The 14,043-nt window shown below is 63.2% G+C and overlaps 2 protein-coding genes across 2 annotated transcripts; one reads left to right on the forward strand and one right to left on the reverse strand.

The window, feature by feature from the left end:
- Positions 1 to 3,522: 3,522 nt before the first annotated feature.
- Positions 3,523 to 8,577, forward strand: UNC5A (unc-5 netrin receptor A). Its single transcript, XM_057378539.1, has 16 exons — positions 3,523 to 3,589; positions 3,724 to 3,945; positions 4,085 to 4,228; positions 4,304 to 4,407; positions 4,518 to 4,698; positions 4,810 to 4,977; positions 5,165 to 5,329; positions 5,413 to 5,601; positions 6,000 to 6,299; positions 6,391 to 6,478; positions 6,559 to 6,727; positions 6,805 to 7,038; positions 7,125 to 7,274; positions 7,369 to 7,533; positions 7,615 to 7,790; positions 8,000 to 8,577. Exons 1-16 carry the CDS (start codon positions 3,523 to 3,525, stop codon positions 8,157 to 8,159), a joined length of 2,682 nt encoding a protein of 893 aa, XP_057234522.1. The 3' UTR covers positions 8,160 to 8,577.
- Positions 8,578 to 8,664: 87 nt separating this feature from the next.
- On the reverse strand, positions 8,665 to 14,033 carry HK3 (hexokinase 3). The gene is made up of 19 exons (XM_057378534.1): positions 13,833 to 14,033; positions 13,556 to 13,708; positions 13,389 to 13,443; positions 13,153 to 13,315; positions 12,694 to 12,842; positions 12,404 to 12,538; positions 12,026 to 12,296; positions 11,763 to 11,946; positions 11,436 to 11,591; positions 11,104 to 11,337; positions 10,710 to 11,014; positions 10,493 to 10,632; positions 10,283 to 10,402; positions 10,096 to 10,191; positions 9,877 to 9,976; positions 9,572 to 9,755; positions 9,344 to 9,499; positions 8,932 to 9,165; positions 8,665 to 8,816 (listed from the first exon to the last, which is right to left on the reverse strand). The coding sequence occupies exons 1-19, from the start codon at positions 13,937 to 13,939 to the stop codon at positions 8,684 to 8,686; spliced, it is 3,075 nt and encodes a 1,024-aa protein (XP_057234517.1). The 5' UTR covers positions 13,940 to 14,033; the 3' UTR covers positions 8,665 to 8,683.
- Between the last annotated feature and the right edge of the window lie 10 nt (positions 14,034 to 14,043).

A 14,043-nucleotide genomic window follows, 5' to 3' on the forward strand; every position in this document is an offset into this window, starting at 1 on the left:
GCAAAGTGCCAGCGATGGGGACCCCTGCGTGCAGGGTTGGCACCCTCAAGCTCCCCTGGGAACAGATGGGCACCCTCTGCCCTCCCCCTGATGCCCACCCTTCCCTCGTTAAGGCCGGAGCAATCAGCAGCAATTACGGCTGTAATTACCTGCTGCTGGGGCGCAGGCCGAGAGCCGGCAAAGTGYGAGGAAATCTTTCATGTTAATGGTGTGCCAGGCCTGGCACGGACACGATGGATGGGGTACCAGCTGGGAGCGAATCTGCCGGCTACAAAGCCCGCAGGGATTTGGGGAAATCCACGGAGGGGCACAGCGGTGGAAGGAAGCACTACTATTGAGGTCTCCACGCTGTCGTGGGGACCCCCAGAGGGGCAGCAGCAGGTATGGGGTGGGGGCAGAGGGAGGACGGGGTGGGATTGCCCCATCGGGGWGGTTGATTTGGGCAGCAGTGTTCASACAGACCCGCGCCATCAGAGTGCTGTCCCACTGCAGGCAGCCACCCGCTTCCTCCCGGGGGTAGCTGTGCCACCCGGGCACCCACCGGCCGTGTCGGTGCCAGGGCTGGTGCTGCCGCAGCCACCGGCGGGCAGCCTCTCCTCGCCAAGAACACGCTGACCTTCTCAGTGTCTCCCCGCGGCAGGGACAGAGGCACCCGCCAGGCTGCTCCCGGCACCACTGGGGGACGGTGGCACCAGCACCCAGGCAGGATTAGCTCCTTGAGGACCAGAAGGACCAGACTGGGGGCACCCGCTGGYACCTGGTGGGTTCTGTCTGTAGGCTCCCCCCCCCCCAAACTGGACAGTGCAGTGTCCTGCAGTCTCTCCTTGCCTAGTAACACCAGTGCACCTCGTGTTTCTGCTGCTGGGGGTCCCAGGTGCTACAGCGAGAGGCTGCGTGCCCACCGGGGTGGCGGTGGTAGGGCACAAGGAACAGGGGGAGCTGTGTGCGTGGGGAGGGGGCCAGAAGCAGCTGGGGGTCCCACCGTGCTGGGATGAACGCGGGTGCTCAGAGCTCACAGCAGRGTGACCCTGTCCCCTCTGCACCCTGGGGATGTCACAGATCTGCTCCCCAGCCCACCACGCTGCCCCTTCATCAGGCACCACTCGCCAGCCCACGTGTTGGGGGGGGATAATTGATATTCAAGCCCTGCTTAATGCACCGRCTTTACTGGCTGGGATTTATCGGCGCTGGAGCAAACTGTGCTCCCAATCACCCCTTTGGCTGCAGGGAGAGCAGCCGGGGCTGTGCCCTGCCACGGTGAGGGAGGGCGAGGGGGGTGTGGAACCCAACGCGTCCCCCCCAAAACACCTTGTTCCCCGTCCCCGCCGAAGTTGCCCGGATCCCTTTGCCAAGGTGACATAAGCATCTCTCCTGTTTCCATGACAACGCAGCGGCAGGTGAGCGCGAGGCGGATGCGGGAGCCGGCACGCGCCACGTGGGGGGCCGCTGCCCACAGAGCGCCCACGCCGACCCCGCACCCACGGGAGGGGGGTGCCACGCTATGGGGGGGGACCCGCAGGACATGGGGGTGACTGCAGAGCATGGGGGTGACTGCAGAGCATGGGGAGGACTGCAGAAATGGGGCACCAGTGGGGTGCGGGGTGCCCGTGCTGCGGTGTGGGAGATGCCCACGCTGTGGAGAATGTCTGTGGCGTGGCGCGGGGCTCACAGTGCATAGGGACAGAGCGTGGGGCGCCCATGGGATGTGAGGTGCCCACAGTGTGCGTGGCATCCATAGTGTATGAGAACCCCAAGGTGTAATGTGCGGGGTGGCCGCGGTCCGTTGGATGGTCCCAGGGTGCGTGGGGTGCTCGTAGTGTGTGCAGGGCCCGTAGTGTGTGGGGTACCCGTCACGGATAGGGTGCCTGTGGTGCATGGGGCACCCAGATCACAGCCCCCCTGCACCCTTACGGGACTCCAGGCCAGCTCAGCCCCCCGGCTGTGCTGCATGGCTCCATCCCTGCCCACACCACAGCACAGAGCCCCACCAGCGCAGGGTGTTCAGCAGCAGGACACCCAGGGCTGGGCAGCAYCCSGGCTCTGCCTCTCCCTGCMCATCCCCAGCTCWGTTTGCTGWSCATGCTCGCCCCTCCTCGCCCACAAGGCACCCAGCACCCCGCTTGGGTGGGCTGCTGGGGGGTCTCCATACCCATCCTGCTTCCCCTCTGCCTTGCTGCTGGTCCCAGGCTCCCTGCGCCCCCCCCGCTCAGCCGTGATGGATAGGCACGCAGCTCGGCAATCGCTGTACTCATTTCACGTGTGATTACAAAGCTGGTCCCGCAGCACAGTTCACCCGGCGCGTCTGCCACAGCCGCCCGGGCGGGAGGCAGCCGTGGTGCTGTGCAGCARCAAACGTGGCATTTCATAAATAAATTGGGTTTATTTACCCAGAGCCCACGTGCTAGCATGGGGAGCGCAGTGTGGGCACCCGGGGTGGGCCCGAGCAGCGGTGGGACCCCCGGGTGATGCGGGGAGCTGTGCCGCAGCCGGCACAGGGGACCGCAGCGCCTGTCCGTGCCGTGACCCCCCGGGCCGGCCCCAGACTGCGGCTGGGGGGGTCGTTAAACCAGTGAAATATGAAATGCCTGTATATTCCCGACAGGAGTTTTAATTAAATTAATTGCCAGTGACATTGTAAAAGTGCTGATGGGGTAATAACCGGCGCGTTATGGTCGCCGTTTATCTTCCCCGCGTAAATTAGCTGCCGCACCTTGCCCGTCCCGGCGGGCATCGCGGCGGGCTCGCCGGCACCCACTGCCCGRCTCCGAGGGGCCTGAGCCGGCTGGGAGGGGCAGCAGGGCTGGAGCCTCCCTGGGGGACTCAAACAGGGTCCATGGAACCCGTGTCGCTCACGTTTCCGTCACACAGGCTGCTGTGCCAKGCGGGAGCCAGCCGGGGTGGGCACGGGCAGTGGGGTCCCATGGGCACATGGGGAGTGGCTGGTGGTTGCCAAACGAAGGCACTTAATTACTGCGCATTCCATCCCATTTAATTGCTTATTAAATCCTAACCAGCCAATTAGCAGCAGCAATTACAGCTTCATTCAGTGACACAATCGCTATTTTATCGTTTGTTAATCAAATGCTTATTTAGGGCCCTGTTTTATTAACTCTTTCTGCAGCAGRCACCGGCGGGGTGGGGGGAATAGGGGCACCTGGCCTTGTCTGGGTAGGGGGACATGGGGCTGTGCCACCTGTCATGTCCGCAGCACTACTGTGCCCGTGGGGACATGTGTGTGCAGCCCTGAGCCATCCTCACCACCCTGGGGACAGCCAGCCCTGTGTGCCATGTCAGAGTGGGTGTCAGTGGCACGGGATGGGGCACATTGCTGTGCCACCCTGCCGTGTCACCACGACCCTTCCAGCATCCTCGTGCCACTCTGGGGTGCAGCAGGGCAGGATGTGGCCCCTGGTCAGTGCCTCACAGCGTGCTGGAGGAAGGGGTGGCAGGCGCCCTGGAGGCGTGAGCAATGGCCCTTGTTGGTCACACTACATTTCCTTTTCATTAGTGCTAAGTGTGGACATGAGGGATCGGCAAGGGTTCAGCGGGCTCAGCCACTGCGTGGCTGCTTTCCGTGATGGATGGCGGGGTGGGAGAGAGCTGCCGCACTGCTGGTGGAGGGGACAGTGGGGAGGGACAGGACCAGTGGCATGTGGCTGTGCTGAGGTGGGCGATGTCCCAGCCAGGGCACGTTGGAGGTGGCCGAGCCCCATCTCCCCGCAGGTGCTCAGCAAAGCGCGACTGTGGCCAACCCGGCGTCTGGCGCATCCCCGGACCTGCTGCCGCACTTCCAGCTGGAGCCGGAGGATGTCTACATTGTGAAGAACAAGGCAGTGAGCCTGGCCTGCCGTGCCACCCCTGCCACCCAGATCTACTTCAAGTGCAATGGCGAGTGGGTGCACCAAGGTGACCACGTTACGCAGCACAGCACTGACCGCAGCACTGGTGAGCACCGGCAGGAGGGACGGTGCCAGCCCCGCTCCTGGGAAGCCACCTGTGCCACTCTTGACGGGGCTTGCGTGGGGCTGGGGCCATGGGGACAGCTCCCAGCTCACCAGTGTGATGTGCTACTCTCGCTTCCCAGGGCTGCCAGTGATGGAAGTGCGCATTGAGGTCACCCGCCAGCAAGTGGAGAAGATCTTTGGGCTGGAGGAGTACTGGTGCCAGTGCGTGGCCTGGAGCTCCTCCGGCACCACCAAGAGCCAGAAAGCCTTCGTGCGCATCGCCTGTGAGTGTCTGCGGGTGCCTGGATGGAGTRCAGGGCACTGCCCCGGGCCCCCATCTCACCCCAGTGCTTCCCCAGATCTGCGCAAGAACTTCGAGCAGGAGCCGACGGCCAGGGAGGTCTCCATTGAGCAGGGCATCGTGCTGCCATGCCGCCCKCCCGAGGGCATCCCTCCTGCAGAGGTGGGTCCCCGGAGCTGGGCAGGGCAGGAGGGGGCTGAAGATACCCTCACCCAGGGGGATGCTGTGTGTGCTCCCTGGCAGGCACCCAGCGATGTCCCTGTGCCCTGCAGGTGGAGTGGCTGCGCAATGAGGAGCTGGTGGACCCGGCACTGGACGCCAACGTCTACGTGACGCCGGAGCACAGCCTGGTGCTGCGTCAGGCCCGCCTGGCCGACACCGCCAACTACACCTGCGTGGCTAAAAACATCGTGGCCCGTCGCCGCAGCGCCTCTGCTGCCATCATCGTCTACGGTACGGCCCCTCCACCACTCCCTGCCACCTTGCCCCAGTGTCACCCTCTCTGTCCTGTCCCTCCCTGCATCCCCTTAGCGGCAGGGCGCTGACAGGTCCCTCTCCACCCAGTGAACGGCGGCTGGTCGACGTGGACGCAGTGGTCAGGCTGCAGCACCAGCTGTGGACGGGGCTGGCAGAAGCGGAGCCGGACGTGCACCAACCCCACGCCCCTCAATGGGGGTGCTTTCTGTGAGGGCCAAAATGTGCAGAAAACCGCCTGCACCACCCTCTGCCCAGGTACCCGCCCTGCTCGGGGCACCGCCACCGCCCCGTCGTGCCGATGCTGCACTCCCCACTGCGCCCATCACAGTCCCTGTCCCCACAGCTGTCTTGTCCTCCAATTCCCCTGTGTGTCCGTCTCTGCCAGCCCCGGGGCAGGGAAGGGGGGTGGCAGCAGGGTGCTGACCCCAAGCTGTGTCTGCAGTGGACGGCGCCTGGTCAGAGTGGAGCAAGTGGTCGGAGTGCGGGGCCGAATGCACCCACTGGCGCAGCCGGGAGTGCTCGGAGCCAGCGCCGCGCAATGGAGGCCGCGACTGCCACGGCCCCGAGCTGGACACCCGCAACTGCACCTCTGAGCTCTGCACCCACGGTGAGTACAGCGGGGATGGCAGGGCTGTCCCCTGGGAGAGGRGAYGGGGTGTGGCCGTGTGTGCTGATCSCTGCCCCACACAGCTGCCCCCGGTGCAGAGGACGTAGCGCTGTATGTGGGGCTGGTGGCCGTGGCCGTGTGCCTGGTGCTGCTGCTGCTGGTGGGGGTGCTGGTGTACTGCCGCAAGAAGGGGGGCCTGGACGCTGATGTGGCCGATTCCTCCATCCTCACCGCTGGCTTCCAGCCCGTCAGCATCAAACCCAGCAAGGCTGGTGAGTGAGTGTTGCTGGGACAGTGCACCCACAACAGGACATGATATCGCTTGGCCCTGCAGGTGGCCATAACTCTCAGGGGTTCCCTGGGCAGGGGCTGTCTGCTACAGGGCATCCCTGGGTGGGTTTCTGTGCCCTGTGAAGCCCCTGGTCTTGAGTGGAGATTCTTTGCTTTATGGGATCCCTGACTTAGGTACAGGGACTGTGTATTTTAAAGAGTCCCTGACTGTGGGGTCAGTGCTCTGAGGCACATAGGGTCAGAGCTCCAGGGGTCCTCACTATGGGGCAGGGATTGTGTACCCCATGCTCTCTGGGGCCGACTGTGCCTTTGCACTGCTGGTGGGGACCCCCTGTTCCTGCCTTGCCCCAGCGCCACGGTCGCTTGCTCTGTGCTGCAGACAACCCCAGCCTGCTCACCATCCAGCCAGACCTCAGCACCACCACCATGACCTACCAGGGCTCGCTCTGCCCACGCCAGGACGGCCCTGCCAAGCTCCAGCTGCCCAACGGGCACCTGCTGAGCCCGCTGGGTGCTGGGCGGCACACGCTGCACCACAGCTCTCCTGCYGCCGAGGGTGCCGACTTCGTGGCYCGGCTCTCCACCCAGAGCTATTTCCGCTCGCTGCCCCGTGGCACCAACAACATGGCCTACGGCACCTTCAACTTCCTGGGAGGGCGGCTTATGATCCCCAACACAGGTACAGCGGGCTGGGGGTTCCAGAGCACTGCCCAGGGCTGGCAGGGTCCTCGTGRGGCTCACCCTCTGCCTACACCCCCATTTCCACCCAGGGATCAGCCTGCTCATCCCACCTGATGCCATCCCGCGGGGGAAGATCTACGAGGTCTACCTGACCCTGCACAAGCAGGAGGAGGTGAGGTAGGTTGGTAGGGCTGCTGGGGCACGGGGCTGTTGGAGGGGGGTCTGTCCTGACTCCGCTGTTCCCATCACTGCCCCAGGCTGCCTCTGGCCGGCTGCCAGACGCTGCTGAGCCCCATCGTCAGCTGTGGCCCCCCCGGGGTCCTYCTCACCCGCCCCGCCATCCTGGCCATGGGCCACTGCGTGGAAGCCAGCGCTGAGAACTGGAGCATCCGGCTGAAGAAGCAGTCGTGCGAGGGCACGTGGGAGGTGAGCGGGGGTGAGGGGTTTCAGGGATGGAGGAGGGAGGGCCGCGGCTGAGGTGCATCTCTGCCCGGGTGCCGCAGGACGTGCTGCAGCTGGGCGCTGAGCCGTGCACGGAGCTCTACTACTGCCAGCTGGAAGCGCAGGCTTGCTACGTGTTCACGGAGCAGCTGGGGCGCTTCGCCCTGGTCGGCGAGTCCCTCAGCATGGCGGCCTCCAAGCGCCTCAAGCTGGTCCTGTTCGCGCCGGCCGCCTGCCCCTCGCTCGAGTACAACATCCGCGTCTACTGCCTCAGCGACACCCAGGATGTGCTCAAGGTACCGGGGTGCCCATCCCGGCTCSGAGCGAGAGCTGCGCTCCCGGTGCGCGGTATCTCTGTCCTGACYGCTGCTTGTGCCGGCAGGAGGTGATCCAGCTGGAGAAGCAGCTGGGTGGGCAGCTGATCGGAGCCCCCCGGGTGCTGCACTTCAAGGACAGTTACCACAACCTGCGCCTCTCCATCCACGACATGCCCAGCTCCCTCTGGAAGAGCAAGCTCCTCGCCAGCTACCAGGTGAGGAGTCCGGCCGGTCAATTGGGATGGAGATGGAGGTGTAGGGGGTGTCCCTGCCACTCTGACACCCCCAGCTCTGTCACCTCCACTGCAGGAGATCCCCTTCTACCACATCTGGAGCGGGCTGCAGCCCTTCCTGCACTGCACCTTCACCCTGGAGCGCCTGAGCACCAGCACCTGCGAGCTGGCCTGCAAGATCTGGGTCTGGCAGGTGGAGGGAGACGGGCAGAGCTTCACCGTCAACTTCAACATCGCCAAGGTGAGGTGGGGAGGTGCACTCCTGGGGGCAGCCATAGGATTGCCTCACATCCTCTCCCTCCCCACTGATGCTCTCCCCTAGGACACGAGGTTTTCAGACTGGCTGGTCCCCGATGAGGTGGGCACTCCAGCTCTGGTGGGCCCCAGTGCCTTCAAGATCCCCTTCCTCATCCGCCAAAAGATCATCAGCAGCCTGGAYCCGCCAGGCACACGGGGAGCAGACTGGAGGACACTGGCACAGAAGCTCAACCTTGACAGGTAACGAGGCTGAGGACAGTGCAGGGTGGGGATGGTTCTGGGGAACAGGGGACGGGGGTTCTGGCCTCATCCTGCACCTATGGATGGATGCTGGAATGCTGTGGGGTCCTAGTAGCGGGATGCTGAACAAGGTGAGGCTACCAGGGGGGCTGGCACTGGGATGTGGAGCCCTTCCTGTGCCCTGACATGGTCCCTCTGTCCCCTTCCAGCCATCTCAGCTTCTTCGCCTCGAAGGCCAGCCCCACAGCCATGATCCTCAACCTGTGGGAAGCGCGGCAYTTCCCCAATGGCAACCTCTCGCAGCTGGCTGCCGCCGTGGCCGAGGTCGGCAAGCAGGACGGTGCCCTCTTCTCYGAGGCTGAGTGCTGAGCATGGTGGCTCCCAGGGGACCACCACCATGGGGCTGGGAGGGCCCTGGCTGGCCCACCAGGCTCCTATTGCCCCACAGCGCACGGAGAGGGCTGCCTGGCCCCCTTGGGAAGGCAGGATCTCCCTGCCCCACGGCAGTCAGGCCCCTCCAGCACTGTGGCKGCGGGACCCAGCGCAGCCCCGGGGGTCCCAGAGCCCCGCGGTGGGGACTGGGGGGGCACGGGGTGTGCGTCGTGCGTGCGGTGCCGTCGTGCTGTCTGCGTGTGGGGCCRGGCGGCCCCAGGCCCCGTGCCGTGTTGTGTAAAGCCCGTTTTTTTAATTCTGTATTAAGTGCATTCAAGTATTTACACTTGGCCTTATGTACATAGCGGTGCCGCGGGCGGGGGGTCTGCCGGACGTGAATGTAAATAAATTCTATATATATTGCTACGTGGGGCTGTGCCCGGCCATGCGCTGCCCCACGCCCTTCACGATCCCCACCAAAAATCAGAGGTGTGGAGCACAGAGCTTTATTGGGGTGATGGCTATGGCCCAGTGCGAGTGGCCACGGCTGCCACGAGTGCGGCCCCTTTCCCCGAGCCGTCCTCCGACAGCAGGAAGGTGACATTGCAGTTGGGTGCCAGCTCCTTCAGTGTCTTCTGGAGGTTTTGGGAGAAGCTAGGCAGGACAGGAGGGGAGGGTGAGGACTGATGCCCTGCTCCACGCACACTGTGCCTCCCACCACAGACCCATGGATCCCCAGTGGGTGCCTGCCAGCCCTGGCCCCGCTCACCATGGGTGCAGCTTGTACAAGGTGCCATCCACCCCGACGGTGACAGACATGGTGTCCAGTCCCCGGTTCTCCCGCATCTTCTCCACCACAGCAGCCAAGCCCGCAGCACAGAGCTGGGCTGCCCGCAGGGAAACAGCCTGGCACACCTCCCGCAGCAGCACGCTGTCCTCAAAGCTGGCATCGAGCTCCAGTTCCTGCAGGATGGCCCGTATCTGCCGCAGGGCGAGCCCATTGCTGCTCCGGACCAGTGCCACCGTTAGCAGCAGAGTCCCCATCTCCATCACTGTCCCCAACCCTTAAGCTGGAGGTRGCATCGCCCTGCCTGTGCCACATCAGTGCAGCCTGGCTCCTCTCCTGGGGTTCTGATACCCCCACCCCAGGTTCAGGGAACCCACTGAAGCCCAACACTCACAGCTCGATGGTAGAGAGGAACTTGGTCTGGAAGATGTTCTTKGTCTGGAGTGTGGTGCAATGTCTGCCTTGGAACAAGAGCTGTCTCTGTGTCATTTCGAGCAGGATCTGACGCACGATCTCACCCAGGTACATGCCACTGACGAGCTTCTCAAACCTACCCGAGGCACAGCCTTAGCTGGGCACAGTTGCCYGCTCCCAGTGCCCTCACCCCAGCACCCTCACCCACCTCTGCTTGCCCGGGTTGATGGTGCTCTCATCCACCAGCTTGTCAAACTGGGTGAAGATATGGTCTAGGCAGCCGTTGTCCCCAAAGGCCCCCCACTCCATGTTGATGCACATGCGGCCCTGGTCGCCCTCCACAGTGCCCACRTTCTTCATCTCCTCCATGTAACAGGCGTTGGTCCCTGTTCCTGTGGGCCCCATGCTGGTGTCACCCCCATCACAGCTCTGGCAGAGGCATGTGGCCATGCCACAGTGGGTAGAGGGTTGTGAGGGGATGGGGAACCTCCTGGATGCAGAGGGGCTCCTCACCCACGATGAGGCCAATTTCACATTTGGGGTCATCATAACCACAGGACATCATGGTTCCCACTGTGTCGTTGACCAGAGCCACCACCTTCAGAGCTGTGTGCTGCCAAACAGGAGACGGGGACATGTGGCCTGGTGGCACCCAGACAGCTCCTAGGGCTGACACTACCTGTGTGCAGRGKGTGCCCTGGGGACAGGGACRRGCYACCMGACCTTCCCTACCTGTTTGCGCTCAGCAGCCTGCCTCAGCAGAAGGACAACGTCCTTTCCCACGCAGTCTGAGGCACTGAAGCCTTTGGTCCAGGTCAGCAGCAATGCCTGCAAGAGTGGCAAGAGCAGGGGCCCAGAAGCTGCCTTGCACCATTCTGGGATCCTTCCCACTACCCTGCTGCTGGAGCCATCCCCTCACCTTATCCAGGCCCACTTGCTGGCAGGGGAACGAGAAGGTGAAGCCAAGAGGCAGCAGCTGCAGCATCATGTTCTGCTTCCTCTGGAAGTCCATGATGCACTCCACGATATGGTCAAAGAGCTGTGGATAGCAGTCATGGTCAGCATGGCCTGGGCTGGGGCAATGCCCACGCCCTCACCCCAGCCCTGGGTCACAGGTCCTTGGTCTCACCGCCTCGCCAGTGCCCTGCATGATGGGAGGTGGGATGACGTAGATCTCGCTGGCCATGCTGATGCCCTCCTCTGTCACACGCACCAGCAGCACGCGGAAATTGGTCCCCCCTAGGTCCAGCGCCAGAAAGTCTCCTCGCTCTGTGAGAAGCCAGCACAGTGCATTAGCAGAACCATGGCTTCCTTGGCACCCCACTGCCAGTGTCCCTGTCCCTTACCAGTGCCATCAGGTGTGTTACAAACGTAGGAGGGCAGCATGCGGACAGAGGCACTGGCATGKGTTGCCTTACCCAGGCCCCGCTCCATCTCCTGCCTCATCAGTGCCTGGACTTTTTCCAGGTCGGGGAGGGTGAGCCGTAGCGGGGCCAGCAACTCGTTCACTTCTTGGCGCTGGGCTGCTAAGCGCAAGGCCACTGCTGTCACCATGGCTGCCCCCCGTCCAGAGCCATCTCTTGAGGGCACGATGGTGGGTATGCACTCGGGGGACAGTAGCCTTGCCACACTCAGCAGGATCTCCTCAAACCTGCCAGAGGATGAGGAAGATAGCGTGGGCTGGGTGTGAGGCATCCCACTGGGGTTGCACCRCACTGGGACCCCTGTGTTCCTCATCACCTGTGGTAGCCCTCGTACAATTCTCCTTCCATGCCCACGTTGACCATCAGCTGCTCCATCTCCCGTGTTTGGCACATGTAGCTGAGGATGGCAGCCAGCCCGGTGGCGTGGAGCGTGGCAGCACGGCCCACCACCGCCCGGCAGATCTGCTGCACCCGGCCGCAGTCCCGCTCGCTTGGCTGCAGCCCCAGACCCTCCAGAACCCTCCTCACTTCGGTTGTGCTGTCCTCGTTGCTGCAAGGCAGATCACAGCCTTGCAGCACTTGCAGGGACACCCATCCATCACGCCCCATCCTCCCACCCACGGCAGCTCCCGGCCCCCAGACACTCACTTGATGATGTCCAGAATGTGCTGGGTTGTGAAGACTCCCTTCTCCTTCAGGACAGAAGCATCGGTCCCAGTGAAGAGAGCTTTCTCAGCGGTCAGGCCGATGAGTGCRTGCCGGGCAATCTCCCCCAGGTACAAGGTGCCCACCAGCTTCTCAAACCTGCGTGCAGCCCACATGGGAGTCAGCCATGCCTCCCTGGCACTCCTTGGCCCTTTAAGAGCACCCAAGAGCATTGCAGGGGAATGTGTGCTCTTGTTGGTAGGGCCTGACATGCTCAGGGATAGACAGGCAGCCCTGAAGGCCCTGTCCTTTCTGTGCAGGGAAGAGCACCTCTTCTCCCCAGGATTGGAAGATTCCTCATCCACGCTTTCGTCGTAGGGTGTGATGATGTCATTCAAGGAGCCATCGTCCCCAAAGCAGCCCCACTCAGTGTTGACACACATCCGCCCGCTGGTCTCTTCTGCCGTCTCCACCAGGTAYGCCTCGGCCATGAAGCAACAGTTGGAGCCCTTATCTGTGGAAGTGATGGGGCTGAGCACAGGGGTGGACCCCCAACACCCACCACCACAGCACACGGGGGGCCCGAGTCTCACCCGCGATCACGGCAACCTCACAGGGTCTCCCCTCCGTGCTGCAGGTCATCATGGTGCCCACAGTGTCATTAATCAAGGCAACAACTTCAATGTGGGAGGAGGACGACTGGTCAGGAGTAGAGGGTCTCCAGCCCCTCCACCACCGGCCACCCTCTTCATTGCTCCCCSCCCCCATTGTCTGCTTATTGATGGCCGCCTGCAGGAGCTGCACAACGTCCTTCCCCACCACGCCACTGCAGCTGTAGCCCTTGGACCAGGAGATGAGTTCTGCCTGTGGAGAGCACACAGCACAGCCAGTGACCTCTGGCACCAGGATGGTTTCTTTCCCCACTGCTGCTGTGCTGTGGTCACAGCCTGGGACAGGGTTGTCCTTCTCACCTTGTTCAGCTGCGTCTGCTGGCAGGTGAAGGGGAAGACAAAGGCCAGGGGAAGGCGTCCCTCAGAGCCATTGGTCTCAGGGCTGGTGGTCTCCGCCAGGAACTGGGTCACGCATTGTGCAATGAAGTCAAAGAGCTGCAAAGTCATGACTGGGGGTAAGGGCTGCTCACCTTACCCAGYACCCAGGCTGTGAGAGGCAGCCTGGAGCTCCAGCACTAGCCCAGAGCCCTGCCAAGCCTCCGTGGTGCTGGGCAGCCCAGCACCAGCCCTTTGCCATGGCATTCTCATACCGCTTCCCCCTCGCCCTCCCTGATGCCCTCTGGCAAGTCGAAGATCTTGTACATCATTTGGGGACTCATGTTGCCATCTCCATAGAGGGTCACCAGCAGGGTCCGGACCTGGGTCTGGCACAGCTCCACCACCAGAAAGYTGCCCTTCTCTATGGGGGAACAGAGGCAGTGTCAGGCAGAGACCTTCCCTGTGGCAGATTCCCTAAAATCTGTTCCTTGCCCTGTCCCAGAGACAGTCACTCATCCTTAGGGGAGGCTCCTGAGATCCTGAGGCTCTCAGAGAGGCCAAGGGAACAAGCTTCTGGCTACTGCCCCTGCACTGGGGACTGGCAGAGAAACTTATGGACCCCATAACTGACCCAAGAGCAGCTTACCCCTCCCTGCACCCCCCCAGGGCCTACTCCAGTGAGGTGCGCAGGGTTGCAGGTAGCAGAACATCCTCAGGCTGGTTTGCCTTACCAGTGCCGTTGGGAGTGGAGCAGATGTAGGTGGGCAGCATCCGCACTTTGGCCTGTGWGTGTGTCTGGAGGCTCAGMCCCTTGCACATGTCCTGCATCATGTGGCCCTTCATAATATGCAGCCTCTCCAGAGGGACGCTGAGTGATCGCAGGGCTCGTTGTATCTGGGGATGGTGCATTAGGGCAGAGGTGCAGCAGCAAGGGACAGGGAATGCCTGGAGCAGGGGTGGGCCTTACCGGTGTGGTGGTAGAACTATGATGGTCTTGGCCCCGCAGCTGCTCCGCTGACATCCTGCATGGAGGGAGGTGGCGTGTCATCCCCTGAGCTCCAGGACAGGACAAATGCCTGCCCGTGCCAAGGCACACAGTGGGGTGGGGGGCCTGTGCCAAGYTCTGCCTCCCACCTGGTGTCTACTTCCATGCTCCATGAGGGGTCCATATTTTCATCCTTCTGCATTATCTTCACGCTGCCTCTGCGGTCGTGGAGGAGGCAGCTCTGGCCCATCACAGTCATAGGGCCGAGCATAGGGGCATTGGAAGAAGAGGCTCCCCACCACCTGCAAGAGGCGAGAGGCTGATGTCTTTCTCCTGCAACAACCCTGCAAGCCTGGGGGATGTGGGGAGCCTGCACGGCCCCATCCCCGGCCCCACCGCGATCTCCGCAGGCCAGGAGCCGCTCACTGGYCCACATACCGGCCGCGCCCCTCCTCCTGGCCCCTCTGTTCTGCTCTGTCCGGCCCGGCTAACCGACTGGCTTGCGATTTGGGCCGGGTGCCGCGACTGCCCATGGCAGAGGGGCCGGGGCCGATGTGTGGAGCGGGCGGGGGCCGCGGCCGATGTACGGAGCCGCCGGGGCCGGTGTGTGGAGCGGGCGGGGGCCGCGGCCGATGTA

Source organism: Malurus melanocephalus, unplaced genomic scaffold (assembly GCF_030028575.1).
Source record: "Malurus melanocephalus ecotype Western Australia unplaced genomic scaffold, MMel_1.1 scaffold_362, whole genome shotgun sequence".
Taxonomy (NCBI): Eukaryota; Metazoa; Chordata; class Aves; order Passeriformes; family Maluridae; genus Malurus; species Malurus melanocephalus.